This window comes from Sciurus vulgaris (assembly GCF_902686455.1).
Source record: "Sciurus vulgaris genome assembly, contig: HiC_scaffold_261_arrow_ctg1, whole genome shotgun sequence".
NCBI classification, from domain to species: domain Eukaryota; kingdom Metazoa; phylum Chordata; class Mammalia; order Rodentia; family Sciuridae; genus Sciurus; species Sciurus vulgaris.
In genome coordinates, this window is record NW_027632793.1 from 7,832,559 (window position 1) to 7,847,271 (window position 14,713).

Genomic DNA, 14,713 nt, shown 5'->3' on the forward strand with positions numbered 1-14,713 from the left:
CTAAAATTCTATTTAAATGACCCATGGGTAAATTGGCAGCCCTTGGTAAACTGGGCTGTGTAGTGCCCATTTTTTTCATAAAAGTATTAATACCTGTGAGATCACGGAGAAACCTGAATTTTCCTTTTGTTTTCTTTTCTATGATGAAAATGGGAGTATTATATGGACTGATAGAATGTTCTATATGCCCAGTTTTTAATAGTTTCTTTACCAGAGACTTTAAATGTGACAATTTGTCTTTCTTTATGGGCCACTGTTCAATCCAGATAGGCTCTTCATGATGCCATTGTAGTTTTTGGGAGGTAATGAATGAACAGAGGCCCTCGGAAATGGGAGTGTTTTTCTTTCACCCCTCACAAGTTTGGATCATATAGCTCTGTGTCCATAATATCTTCATAGAAGGCCTTGTGATCAATAGTAAGAACAGCTCCCATGTGCATAGTTCAAAGAAAGGATTAGACTGAACATGGACAGTCCTGGCCAAGGAAGTTGGGGACTGTTAAGGTTGTCCATTTTCTCCTCATCTATCTGTAATTGCTGCATGAGTTTAGATAGTGAGGAGTAAACCTTCTTTGGCTTAACTATCCCTATTTTAGTTTCTTTCTCTTCCTATTATGCATCAACAGGTTGAGTCTTTGCCTTTGATGTTACAGTAAACTCTTTCTCTTTCTTCTTGTGTTCCCTTTCTTGACACCCTTTTTCTGCTGGTATTGTGGCCATGACCTGACAAGGATGGGATCCATGGTGGCACAAAGATTGTTGAATGGCTGTCATAATGGGGAAAAATTTAGAGGTAGGAACCATCCTTGTCTGACCTATCCTTGCCTAGCATTAACTGGATTCTCTGCCACATCTCTGGATCAAATACATCAACAGCTTTAACCCAAGGATTAGTGCTCAGTACTATATCTCAAAAATTTTTGCTTCCTTTTTATTTTATGTTAGTCCTCTTATACTAAGAAGGGTATGAAGCATTTGCAGCTGCAAGTCCTTCATGGAACTTGTAAATTGCTCATACATCCCCTAATTCCTAAGGGGTCCTACACCCACAACTACCTGCTTCCCTCAGATCCCTGTTTGTGGCAACAAATGTGGAATCTCTTGGTCCAGCCAGGACACACTGAATAGATGAGGTGTGTGTGGTGATGGAGTCAAAAAATGACCTCCAGAGACCAGTTTCAGAGAACTCAATCTACTTTATTGTTATATAGGCATGCTTATATTGTTAAACAGTTGCTGGGCAGAATAAGTCTGAGAGTTGGATGACCCAATGGGTTTACAACATGTTCAAGGATGAAAACCAATGGGCTAAAAGGCAATGTAAGCCTTTTCCAATTTCATGTTTCCAACATTAATTCATTTAATTTCTGTTTATCATGTAATGCTTTAATTTTATTTTGAACTCTGTAGGAAACATTTTTGCTGGGTACAGTAGTGTTCATTGACACCTTATTTCTTTTGCAGTTTTTTTAAATATATTAATCCAAACTCTTGTCTTTCAGAGTCTGTGTTGAATAAAAGCATTGGAATTTGAATTGGTTTACCTCAAAATATAACCATTCAATTTGACCTGGCACCATAAAAATTATTTTTTCAATAATTAAAGCATTTTTAATGTAAGGTGCATTGCAGTAGATCTATTATAATTCAGTTGATTTGGAGTCCTATCAACATCTTTTTTGAATTTACATATCATTCCTAAAAATTGGACAATTTTTCAAGTTCTTTCTTTGAAATTTTTGTTTATCCCAGTAGTTTATATTGTGGAGTATTCATCAATCCTAACTGTTCTTCAATTTGGTTTCTTGAATATTCTTTCATGGTATCTTCACAGCTTTACTTTATGGCAAACTTTAGATATTTGATTATAGAATATGTATTTTATTCCTTAAAAAAAACTGTATTCAAATTAGTCTACTCTGTGCTGGAGTTGTGAATCCAGTGGAGAACCCATCACAATCATATATAAATAAATAAATAAAAATTTAAAAATACATATCAAACATATATATATATTTTAAAGTGATCTAATATATTGGTCACATTATATGCTGCATTTTTTCTATCAATAATTTGTAATGATTCTACTTTTGATTTTTAAATTTTTAATTGCAAAATTGATTTATTTGTAATTATTTGATAAACATGACTGGAGTTTATTTTGATATATTATGCAAATCTGAAGTATATCTTTCTAATAAGGATCTCATACTTGTGGTTATATGTGCTGTTTCACTGGTCAGGTATTCATATATGAACATATGAAAGTTATGTCTGATTCATTCTATTGTCTTTCCTATTCCCATTCTCCTCACTTTCCTCATTTCCTTTTGCTTAATCCATTCTATTATCCCCTTCTTTTGTTTGTCAGCATAAACATATCAGAGAATATTTGGACTCTGCCTATTTTAGCTTGGCTTATTTTGCTCAGCATTATAGTATCCAGTTTTATTGATTTGCAATAAAATGACATAAGTTCTTTCTTCTTTTTGGCCAAGTTGGTATTCATAATGCATACATACCACATTTTTCTTTATTCATTGATCCATTGAAGGCACCCACTTTGGTTCCATACTTGGTTGTTCTGAATTGAGCTGCTATAAATATCAATGGGGAAACAACACTGTAGTATACTAATTTCACTTCTTTTTGGTATGTACTGAGGAGTGGAATATTTGCATCAAATTGTGGTTCAATTCCATGTTCTCTGAGGAATCTTCATACTGTTATTCATAGTAGTTTCACCAATTTCGAGTCCCACCTGCAAGGTATGAGTTTATCTTTTTTCCAGCATTCACACCAACATTTATTGTTTCTTTTATCCTTGATAACTGCCATCCTGACTGGAGTGAGAAAAATCTCAGCATTGTTTTAAACTGAATTACAGAGGTGTTGATCTTCTTTATTTATTTGAAAATAAGTTGTATTTCTTCTGTGAAGTGCCTTTTGCTTTCTTTAGTCCACTAATTGGTTATTTATTATTATTTTTGGTGTTATTTAATTTTTGTAAATCCTGAATATTAATGCTCTATCTGAAGTTCAGAAGTCAAATATATTCTCCAAATCTGTAGACTCTCTCTAAATACTCTTGCTTCCTTTGCCATGAAGAGGCTTTTAATTTAAATACCATCTCACTTACTGATTATTGATTTTACATCTTCTGTTTCCAAAGTTCTGTTGTTGAAGTCAGTTTCTAAGCACACATGATGGAGAGTTTGGTCTACATTTTGTTTCCAGTAGTTGCAAGTTCTCTGATTTAATGACTAAGTCTGTGATCCATTTTCAGTTTATTTTTATGCAGGGTGATAGATACATGTTAACTTTTTTCTATTATGTATGAAATTTCCCAGAATCATTTTTTGAAAGAAAGTGACATGAATTTTTGGGTAATATTTCAATATTTAAAACTGATTATATTTCTGGAAAAGTTAATTTAAATCTATCCTATGGGCACAGGTAGAAATGTGAATGCATTTAGCAGCAAAGGACTACCTCAGAAAGAATGTGATCAGAGATGTCTAGCACAAAATCCCCAAACTTTCAAAGCAAATTTGAGGAAGAATATCAATGCTGCATTCTCCTCTCCACAAACCCATAGGCCACCAATCATTCAGATTAGGGTTGCTATATGTGAAAAGCAAGCAGCCAGTCAGGGAATGGGTAACTCCTGACTTTTGATGAACTTTCGTAGATCTGGTTTCTCCTCCAGACGGGTCTGCAGATTCAAGAACTCCCAGAAGCGTAGGTTCACAGTGTGGTAGGCCAGCTGCTGCAGGCCACTGCTGTTCTCACCATTAAAGGCTGTCTCATACTGAATTTACCTCAGAAGGTAGGACTTTTCTTATTCCTGAAGACATTCAAGCACAGACTTGGGAACCATTTGGCATAGATGATTAATAAAGTAGGCTGGTTAGAACAGCTGATCCCCGCAAATGGCCAGAGGTCAGGGTGTCTCAATGTTGCCTGGAAAGTTTTATTTTTAAAATATAGAGAACCCTGGGACTCTACTTTGGATATTCTCCTTCAGAATTTGTCAGGGTCTGTCAGAATCAGTGTATTTAAAAAGCAGCTCAAGTGATTTTGAGGTACAGCCAGGATTGGGAACCACTGGAAAACCCTGAACTTCTGGCTTGTTTGTGTGAGAATAGGGTAAGAGTCTACTCTGCCTTACAAATTAGCTTTAGACCATTCATATATAGATGTTTGTTGAATTAAACATAGGAAACTAAAAGTCATCACCCCAGAGAACATTAGTTTTGCTGACTCTGATTTTTGATTGCAATCCCAGCCCATGGTGGGTGCCTGTAGCTTGAATTCTGTTACCTTCACAGTGTAGAGTGTATATGGGTGGAATCCAGTGCCACTGTGCTCTCGGGCAGTAATGGTGCCAGTGATACGAAGGTTCTGGATGACAACTGGGCCATCTGGACTGCTCAGGGGCTCAAAGCTGAAAGTGGTGGAGCTGAGAGGACCAGGTGGAGAGGAAGAAAGTGTAACTGGTGGCAGAGTTGGATCAAGGGAGCTCACATCATTGATGAGATCCTTATTATCCAAGCATGAGGGTCCCAGGGGCTGGATCTTTTTTGGTTCCTCCCACAAAGCTGTAAGAGAGGTGACTTCTCCTTCTTCTACCTCTTTGTCTGCTGTGTCAATCTGGATCTCTGGGCAAGAGTTCAGCATGGAGACCAGTATGCCTGCTTCTGTGCCTGAACCCTCCTCAGTCTCTACTCCTTCATTGTCCTCAGTTCCCTCACCTTCCTTTTGCTCTAGAGCCTGGGAATCCTCTAGGGCACATAAGGCATCCTGGATCCTGTCAGAGAGGAAGTTGCCTGGGGTCATGAGCATGATGGTTTCTTTGCTCAGTTCAGACAGTGGAGACTCCAGTTCTGAGTCTTCACATAAGAACAAGGGGCCTCGAATATCTGGTTGTAGGAAATGAGATGAGTTGCTTCCTACTTTTCTTTCTTCAAGTATCCCAGTCATTTCTGCCTCTACAGCTTCATGGCCTTCTTCAACCTCTGGGGAAGGGCCTGGCTCACTGCAGTTTAGGATCACTGGGGCTTCTAGTGGAGAAGGAGCTCTTTGTTCTGGCAGACTTTCTACCTCTGCCACAATCAGTGGCAGAGATGTGGGCACGGAGGGCTGTTCCAAGGAACTGGGTGGGCAGAGTGATTTATCCACTTTTGCTGAATCATTTCTGGCCTTGGAAAAGATACCCACAAGTACAAGGTGGCTCCAGTCGGGATCTGACAGCTTGCTGATCAGTGGTAAGATTACATTGCAAGTAATGAGTTCAACCACTACATGGCGTCCAGTTCTAGTCTCCAAGTGGGGCTTGGGCACTAGCCCTTGAAGCAACAAATTCACAATGCCACGGGTATAGGTGACCTCTGTACTAGGACTGCGCACAGCAGGATGGGGGTCAGTAACCTGGCAGTAAGCCTCCCGGAGCTGGGAAGGTTGTACTGGACCACTCTGCTTCTCTGCAGTGGTCTCCTTTGCCTGAATGTAGCTCTGCAGGTGACAACCACAGAGAGTCAGAACCCTTTGGGCAAGAGCATGACTGTTCACAATTCCCATCCTCCTCTGAAGCTCCTGTACTAACCCTTTCATGGCTGCCTCCATCTCTTCCTCAAAGGCTGGCTCCTGGCTTACCGAATGATACCAAGATAACACAAAATCTCGAATAATCATCTGGATGGTGCTGTTGATCTCCTGCTCCAACTGCCTTTCTGCCTCAGGGCACGGAGGACAGGTGGCCACTGGGATGAAGCGCTCCAGATGTAGTCGACCTGAAGGCCCCACAATGGAGCTGGATCCCAGCCAGCCTCCCAGCACCACTAGCAATGCTGAGAGAAGACACAGAAGCCACACATTGACCAGAAGGTGGATGACTAGTAGCCAGCCAAGTAAGATCCCCACAATCATCAGCTTCCGGCTACTCCACAGATTACTGAGATTACATAAAGATCCAGCAGGGGTCTCCTGGACAGGGGCCACTACGTCGGCCTCCATGGCTCAGTGGCTTCCCCCGGATGACGGCCCTCTATTTTACTTAAGCGTCAGGGATGGAGACAGGTACTGTGTTCCAGATACAAGAACCGGCGGGGACTTCGCGCCCTGGAAGCCCTACGGTCGCTGTAGAGCGACAGCAGCAGCTCTGCTTCTCCCCCTCACTACTGCCAACAGAGCTGGCCAGCCAGCCGCTCCCAGCGGAGATGCTGTTTCTGAGGAAAGCTCTGCGGCCTTCATAGTGCCCCGGGCCGAGCGCCTCTCTGCAGCCTCAGGGAGCGTGGCGCAGGCCCGGCTCGGCCCCCACACTTACAAACGCCAATGCAGCGGCGGGTCGGGTCACACGTAGCCAGTGGCCCCGCGTCCAGTCTGAGCCCCCGCCTGGAGAGGACTCTTTGGGGTCCCCGCCGACAGTCTCAGCCCGCAGCCACCGCAGGCTTGAGCGGCTAGGGCGACCGCGTTCCGCAGCTCCGACTCGGGCCAGGGCTGCCGGCCGGCCGGCCGCCGGCGACAACTTCCCTTCAGTTTGTTTTTATGCAGGGTGATAGATACATGTTAACTTTTTTCTATTATGTATGAAATTTCCCAGAATCATTTTTTGAAAGAGCTATTTTTATACAATATATTTTTATGAGAATTTTGTCCACTCTGAGACAACTGCAATTATGTGAGACATATGTGTCTTGTTCCATTGGTCGTCTTGCATGCTTTTCTGCCAACACCATGTAATTTTTGTTACTGTAGATCTGCAGTAAATTGTAAAGACTATCTCTGGCTTCAATTTTCTTGATGAGGATTGCTTTGAATATTCTGAACCTCTTATTTTCCTAATAAATTAAATGACAACTTTTTCTATTTCTACATAAAGAACATCATTGGACTATGAGTATTGCATTAAATCTATATATTGCTTTTGGTAGTATACATATTATGACAATATTAATACTTCTTGTTCAAAAACATTGGTGTTATCTCCATGTTCTCATGTCTTTTTCAACTTTCTTCTTCAGTGCTTTGTAATTTTCACTGTCATCTTCTTTTACCTATTTGTTAGACTGATCCCCATTTTTTGAGGCTATTGGGAATGGGGCAGTTTCTGTAATTCCTCCTTGGATGGTTAAGCATTGGTGTATAGAATTGCAATAAATTTTAGTTTATTAATTTTTATTCTGCTATATTGAAGAATATGTTTATGAGTCCTGACATTTTCTCGTGGAAAACTTCTACATATGGAATGTTTTGCTGACAATAGAAACAGACTGAGTTCTCTTTTATCTGTTCATATTTTTAAATTTCCCTGTTCATGTTTTTATATTTCTTTGTTTTGTCTAAATTCACTGCCCTGGTTTTCTAGGAATATTTTGAAGGGAAGTGTTGAAAGAGGGCATGTCTTTCTTTTCCTGTGTTTAAAAAATGATTAACATTTGTCTCCACTTAGAATTAGGTTAATCTAGGCTTCATCAAATAGAGCTTTTACAACGTTAATATGTGTTTCTGCTATGCCTAGATTTCTATTTTGTAGTGTTTTGAGAATGAGTAGATGCAAAATTTTGCCAAATGCTTCTACTTCATCTATTGAGATAGGAAACAAATTTCTAGCAAACTCATATTTGAAGCTTTCAGCCCCTGCTTGGAAAGATGTATCTGCCAGGGAATACAGAAGAGCAGTGGTAGGAGATATTGTGCTTGGATTTTAAACCATAGACCATAAAATGTGGAGGCTAAAGATGATGTAGAGGACTAAAATTTAGCTCTTTCACCACATGAGTGGAAAACACATGAGATCCCATAGAGTACATTTTTCTAGCATGAACCAGCCATTACTGGTCTCTTGAGGTGTGCTGATTTAAAATCACGAGAAAAATTGGCATTCAATGAAGATCCTCTAGCCCACCTAATGCTAGACACAATCTCCAGGAATTATGCCAATGGGATTGATTCTCACTCCAGCAGTGCAGAGAGTGAAACTTCATGCTCCTCATGACCCTGCAAAAAACTGTTAAGAGAAGCTGTGAAACTTTTGAACTACAACAGAAAGAATATGTTAACTTTTCATGGATATTATTTCTCCTTTTTCTTTTCTTTTTTCCCTCTTTAGTTATGACCATAATGGTACATAAATATTTGTACATACTCATATTTTTTTCTCTTTTCTAGAATTTTTGAAGGGAGTTATTTTATATGGACCAGTGTGTTGAGGACTAGAATATTTCAATGCATTTCTTAAAAACTTTGTTCTGTATTCTTTATCCATTTATATTTTTAAATTTGTACTACATATATGTTATTTTCTTTTATGTTTTTGTTTCCCTTTATTCTTTCTCCCTCTTTTCTTCTACTAACAGCCAATCTCTATTGTTCACTCTTTCATTCATCTTTTAAATTTTTACTTCTATCTTTTCTCCTCCCCCCACATAATCATCTCACTCTATATCACTTCTATTCTGTCCCTCTTCAGTATTTGAAATTGTAAAACTTATTACAATCTTTCTGTTTTTACTATATGCAATATCTGAACATAACATTTATGTGTATTGTGTTAATTAACATTTTAGTGATCACAGTTAGAACTATTTAGTTGAATGTTGTGTATTTTTCATATTGCATGCTGTTATTTTTGTCTACTCATAAACAAGGTGTTACTGAAAACATACAGGGACATTATAAGTAAACACAGCAGAACCATATATTAAGATGGATAGACAAAGACACATAAAAAATTCAGAGAAAAAAATCTTCTCAAACAAACCAAGATACTCCACTAACAGAACTCATTGACAGAACAGTGGAAGAAATATCAGAGGAGAAATTTATAATGTAAATAAACTGATCTGCAAAGTAAAGATCAGGGTGGGGACTGAAATCAGAGAGAAAATACAGAAAGTGAAAGAACATTTTATAAAAGATATAGAGATTCTGAAAGTAAAAACAAGCAGAACTCCTCAAAATAAAAGAATCAATACCAAAAAAATAATTTTCTTGCTATCATCACCAACAGGCGAGATCACTTGGAAAGCAGAGTTTCAGTCAATTAAGACAAACCATAAAATATGAAAAATGAAGTTGACCATGGAGATAAGATGTTAGAAGAACACGAAAAGAACTTCCAAGAAATATGGGGTTATCTGAAAAGACCAAATTTTAATCTTATTGAGATAGATAAAGGCTTGGAGATACAAATGAAAGAAAGGAACAGCATTTTCAAAGAAATCATATCCAAAAATTTTTTGAAGTCTTAAGAATTAAATGGAAAGTGAAGTACAGAAGAATAACAGGACCCCAAATACACAAAATTATTTGAAATGAAATAAGGTACATTATTATAAAAATGCACCATATACAAAATATATACAGAATTATAAAGTCTGATAGAGAAAAATGGCAATTAAGATTTAGACAGGCCTCAGCTGATCTCAAAAACCTGTCCCTCAAAGCAAGGATGTCTTGGAATAATATATACCAAGGTCTAAAAAAAAATATTGTTGTCATCCAAGTTTACTATAACTATTAAAAGTGAGTTTCATATTTGAGAATGAAATAGAAATCTTCCATGGTAAGCAGCTGTTAAATGAATTCAAAACTAGAAAACTTGCATTATAAGACATACTCAAGAAGATATTTCATTAAATATAAGAGAATACCAGCAGAGGAGGAACTAAGCAAAAAGAACAGTGAATTAGGACTGGGGAGATAGCTCAGTCAGTAGAGTGCTTGCATTGCAAGCACAAGGGCCCTGAATTCAATCCCCAGCACCCACAAAAAAAAAAAAAAGAACAGTGAATTAGTGGATAAACTAATTTGAATTAAAAACCAGATATAAATCAAAATGGTGAGGAATAAAAATCAAATTGCAATACTATCCTGAGAAGAAAACAGCCTATCCCTATTAAATGAAAGACATAGACTGACAGACTGTATTAAAATACAAGACCCAACAATATTGTGTCTCCAAGAGCGTTACCTCTTTGGCAAATATATCCACAGAATGAAGACCAAATGATTGGAAGTATATTATTCACATGAACTGGTAAACGTGCAGGGGTTCCTTTCCCATTTCTGATACAGTGGACTTCAAACCACAGTTAATCAGAAGAAACAACGAAGGTCATTTCATACTTCCTAAGGGAATTGTACATCAATGAGACAACAATTGTAAATACTTATGGCCCAAACAATGGAAAGTCTATATACAATACATTAAACAAACCATTCTCAATTTCAAAAGGAAACATAGCACAAAACAGTAATACTGGGTGACTTTAACAGAACCCTCTCACATTGGATTGATCCTCCAAACAAAAATGAAATAAATAAGTTATACAAATAAAAATACAATTAATAATTAAACTTAAAATATTTATGTATATATATATATATATAGTGTATTATCCATCGACATGGAAATATACTTTCTTCAGAAAAGAAAGTGGATGCTTCCCTAAAATGGACCATATAATTAGGTCACAAAGTATCTCTAAGCAAATAAAAAATTAGAGATAATACAGTGTATCCTATCAGATAATAATAGAATGAAATTAGAAGCCATTGATAAAATAAAAATAGAAACTATTCTAACACCTGTAGACTAAATGATATGAAAGAGAAATCAATAGAAAAAAATAAGGGATGAAATGTAAAATTACTTAGAGGACAATAAAAATAGCAATAAAACATATCAAATTCTCTATGACACTATGAAATCAGTGCTAACAGAAAATTTTAGTATATTAAGCTTATTAATTAAAAGAATAGAATGTCACCAAATAAATAACCTAATATTACATCTAAGTGTCCTTAAAAAGAACAAATCATCAATGAAAGCAGAAGAGAGAAAATAATTAAAATCTCAGCTGAAATAGAAGAAATTGAAAAAAGGACCAATTCAAATAATTCACAAAATGAAAAGTTATTTATTTCAAAAAAATAAATAAAATTGATGAATTCATGAAAGCTGACATAAAAAGAAAAATTAAAACTAAGAAAATATGGTGAAAAAATATCACAATGGACACTACTGAAATACAGACAATAATCACAACCTAGTTGAAAATTTATACTTTTGAAAAATAGAAAGTTTTAAAAAAATCAACGAATTTTAACAAACATATGACTGACACATGTTGTATCAGGAGAAAATAGAAAATATAAACAGATAAATTTTGAGCAATGAAAATTAAAGGCACTATCAAAACCCTACCAACAAAGCAAAGCAAAGCCAATGACCAATCAGACTCTCAGCCAAGTTCTACCAGACCTTCAAAGAAGTACAAAAACCAATTCTCCTAAAATCATTTTATGAAATAGAAAAGGAGGGAACTCTTTCAAAGTCATTCTATGAAGCTTTGATATTACCTTGATACTAAAACAAAAGACACATCAAAGGAAAGAAATTTTCAGACCAATATCTCTGAAAATTATACATGCAAAAATTCTCAATAAAATTGCAGTATCTTGCATACAAAGAAGGGGAATACATCCCAGGTATGCAAAGATGGCTCCACATACAAATTTAATAGATGAAATTTATGATATCAATAGACTTAAAGATAAGAATCTTATGGTTATATCATAGATGCACAAAAAGCTTTTGCCTAAATACAGAATTAATTTATGTTCAAAACACAAGAAAAGCTTGGGATAGTAGAAACATATTTTAACATTTTTTTATTATTGTAAACTAATGGGATACATGTTGTTTCTCTATTTGTACATGGAGTCAAGGCATACCATTTGTGTAATCATAAATTTACATAGAGCAATGTTGTTTGATTCATTCTGTTATTTTTTCCTTCCCCCCACCCCTCCAACCCCTCTTTTCCCTCTATACAGTCCTTCCTTCCTCCATTCTTACCACCCTCCTTATCCCAAACCTTAAACCTAACCCTAACCCTAACGCTAACACCTACCAACCCCATTATATGTCCTCATCCGCTTATCAGCAAGATCATTCGTCCTTTAGTTTTTTGAGATTGGCTTATCTCACTTTGCATGATATTCTCCAATTTCATCCATTTGCCTGCAAATGCCTAATTTTATCATTCTTCATGGAGGAGTAATATTCCATTGTATATATATATGCCACAGTTTCTTTATCCATTCATCAACTGAAGAGCATCTAGGTTGGTTCCACAATCTGGCTATGGTGAATTGAGCAGCAATGAACATTGATGTGACTGTATCTCTGTAGTATGCTGATTTTAAGTCCTTTGGGTATAGGCCAAGGACTGGGATAGCTGGGTCACATGGTGGTTCCATTCCAAGCTTTCTAAGGAATCTCCATACTGCTTTCCAGAGTGGCTGCACTAATTTGCAACCGCACCAGCAATGTATGAGTGTACCTTTTTCCCCACATCCTCGCCAACACCTATTGTTGCTTGTGTTCTTGATAATTGCCATTCTAATTGGGGGGAGATGAAATCTTAGGGTAGTTTTGATTTGCATTTCTCTTATTACTAGAGATGGTGAACATTGTTTTATATATCTGTTGATTGCTTGTATATCTTCTTCTGTGAAGTGTCTGTTCATTTCCTTAGCCCATTTGTTGATTGGATTATTTGTATTCTTGGTGAAGAGTTTTTTGAGTTCTTTATAGATTCTGGAAATTAGTGCTCTATCTGAAGTATGAGTGGCAAAGATATTCTCCCACTTTGTAGGCTCTCTCTTCATATTACTGATAGTTTCCTTTGCTGAGAGAAAGCTTTTTAGTTTGAATCTATCCCAGTTGTTGATTCTTGCTTTTATTTCCTGTGCTATGGGAGTCCTGTTAAGGAAGTCTGATCCTAAGCCAACAAGATGAAGGTTTGGACCTACTTTTTCCTCTATAAGATGAAGGGTCTCTGGTCTGATTCCAAGGTCCTTGATCCATTTTGAGTTGAGGTTTGTGCAGGGTGATAGATAGGGGTTTAATTTCATTCTGTTGCATATGGTTTTCCAGTTTTTCCAGCACCATTTGTTGAAGAGGCTATCTTTTCTCCATTGCATATTTTTGGCCCCTTTGTCTAGTATGAGAAAATTGTATTTATTTGGGTTTGTGTCCATGTCCTCTATTCTGTACCATTGATCTACCTGTCTATTTTGGTACCAATACCATGCCATTGTTGTTACTATTGCTTTGTAATGGAGTTGAAGTTCTGGTATTGTGATACCCCCTGCTTTGCTCTTTCTACTGAGGATTGCTTTAGCTATTCTGGGTTTTTTATTCTTCCAGATAAATTTCATAATTTCTTGCTCTATTTCTGTGTTACATCATTGGTATTTTAATTGGAATTGCATTGAATCTGTATAGCACTTTAGGTAGTATGGCCATTTTGACAATATTAATTCTGTCTATCCATGAACATGGGAGATCTTTCCATCTTCTAAGGTTTTCTTTAATTTCTTTCTTTAGTGTTCTATAGTTCTCATTGTAGAGGTCTTTCACCTCTTTTGTGAGATTGAAACCCAAGTATTTTACTTTTTTTTGATGCTATAGTGAATGGGGTAGTTTTCCTAATTTCTCTTTCTGAAGATTCATCACTTATGTATAAAAATGCATTGGATTTATGAGCATTGATTTTGTAACCTGCTACTTTACTGAGTTCACTTATGAGCTTGAAAAGTTTTCTGGTGGAATTTCCAGGTTCCTCTAAATATATAATCATGTCTTCAGTGAACAGGGATAGTTTGAGTTCTTCTTTTCTAATTCGTATCCCTTTAATTTCTTTGGCTTGTCTAATTGCTCTGGCTAGAGTCTCAAGGACGATGTTGAATAGAAGTGGTGAAAGAGGGCATCCCTGCCTTGTTCCAGTTTTTAGGGGAATGCTTTCAGTTTTTCACCATTTAGAATGATATTTGCCATGGGCTTAGTGTAGATGGCCTTTACAATGTTAAGGAATGTTCCCACTACCCCAATGTTCTCTAGTGTTTTGAGCATGAAGGGATGCTGTAGTTTATCAAATGCTTTTTCTGCATCAATTGAAATAATCATGTGATTCTTAACTTTAAGTCTGTTGATATGGTGAATGACAGTTATTGATTTCCGGATGTTGAACCAACCTTGCATCCCTAAGATAAAACCCACTTGATCGTGGTGCACTATCTTTTCAATATATTTTTGGATGCAATTTGCTAAAATTTTGTTGAGAATTTTTGCATCGATGTTCATTAAGGATATTGGTCTGAAACTTTCTTTCCTCGATGTGTCTCTGTCTGGTTTAGGTATCAGGGTGATATTGGCTTCATAGAATGAGTTTGGGAGGGTTCCTTCCTCTTTTATTTCATAGAATACTTTGAGGAGTATTGGAATGAGCTCGTCTTTAAAGGTTTTGTAGAACTCGCCCGAGAATCCATCTAGTCCCGGACTTTTCTTTGTTGGTAGGTTTTTGATGACCTTTTCTATTTCATTGCTTGAAATTGATTTATTTAAGTTGTGTATGTCCTCCTCGTTCAGTTTAGGTAATTCATATGTCTCTAGAAACTCGTTGATATCTTCAATGTTTTCTGTTTTGTTGGAGTATAAATTTTCAAAATATCTTGTAATTATGTTTTGTATTTCACTCGTGTCTTCTGTGATATTTCCTTGTTCATTCCTAATTTTAATAATTTGAGTTTTCTCCCTCTTTTCTTTGTTAGTGTGGCTAAGGGTTTATTAAATTTGTTTATTTTTTCAAAGAACCAACTATTTATTTTGTTAATTTTTCCGATTGTTTCATTTGTTTCAATT

General features: G+C 36.7%; 1 protein-coding gene across 1 annotated transcript; it reads right to left on the bottom strand.

Annotated features, from left to right (window-relative positions):
* Nucleotides 1-3,649: 3,649 nt before the first annotated feature.
* On the bottom strand, nucleotides 3,650-6,525 carry LOC306652518 (sorting nexin-19-like; the record flags this gene model as incomplete). The annotated part of the gene is made up of 2 exons (XM_079125369.1): nucleotides 4,324-6,525; nucleotides 3,650-3,811 (listed from the first exon to the last, which is right to left on the bottom strand). The coding sequence occupies exons 1-2, from the start codon at nucleotides 6,013-6,015 to the stop codon at nucleotides 3,650-3,652; spliced, it is 1,854 nt and encodes a 617-aa protein (XP_078981495.1). The 5' UTR covers nucleotides 6,016-6,525.
* Nucleotides 6,526-14,713: the final 8,188 nt, after the last annotated feature.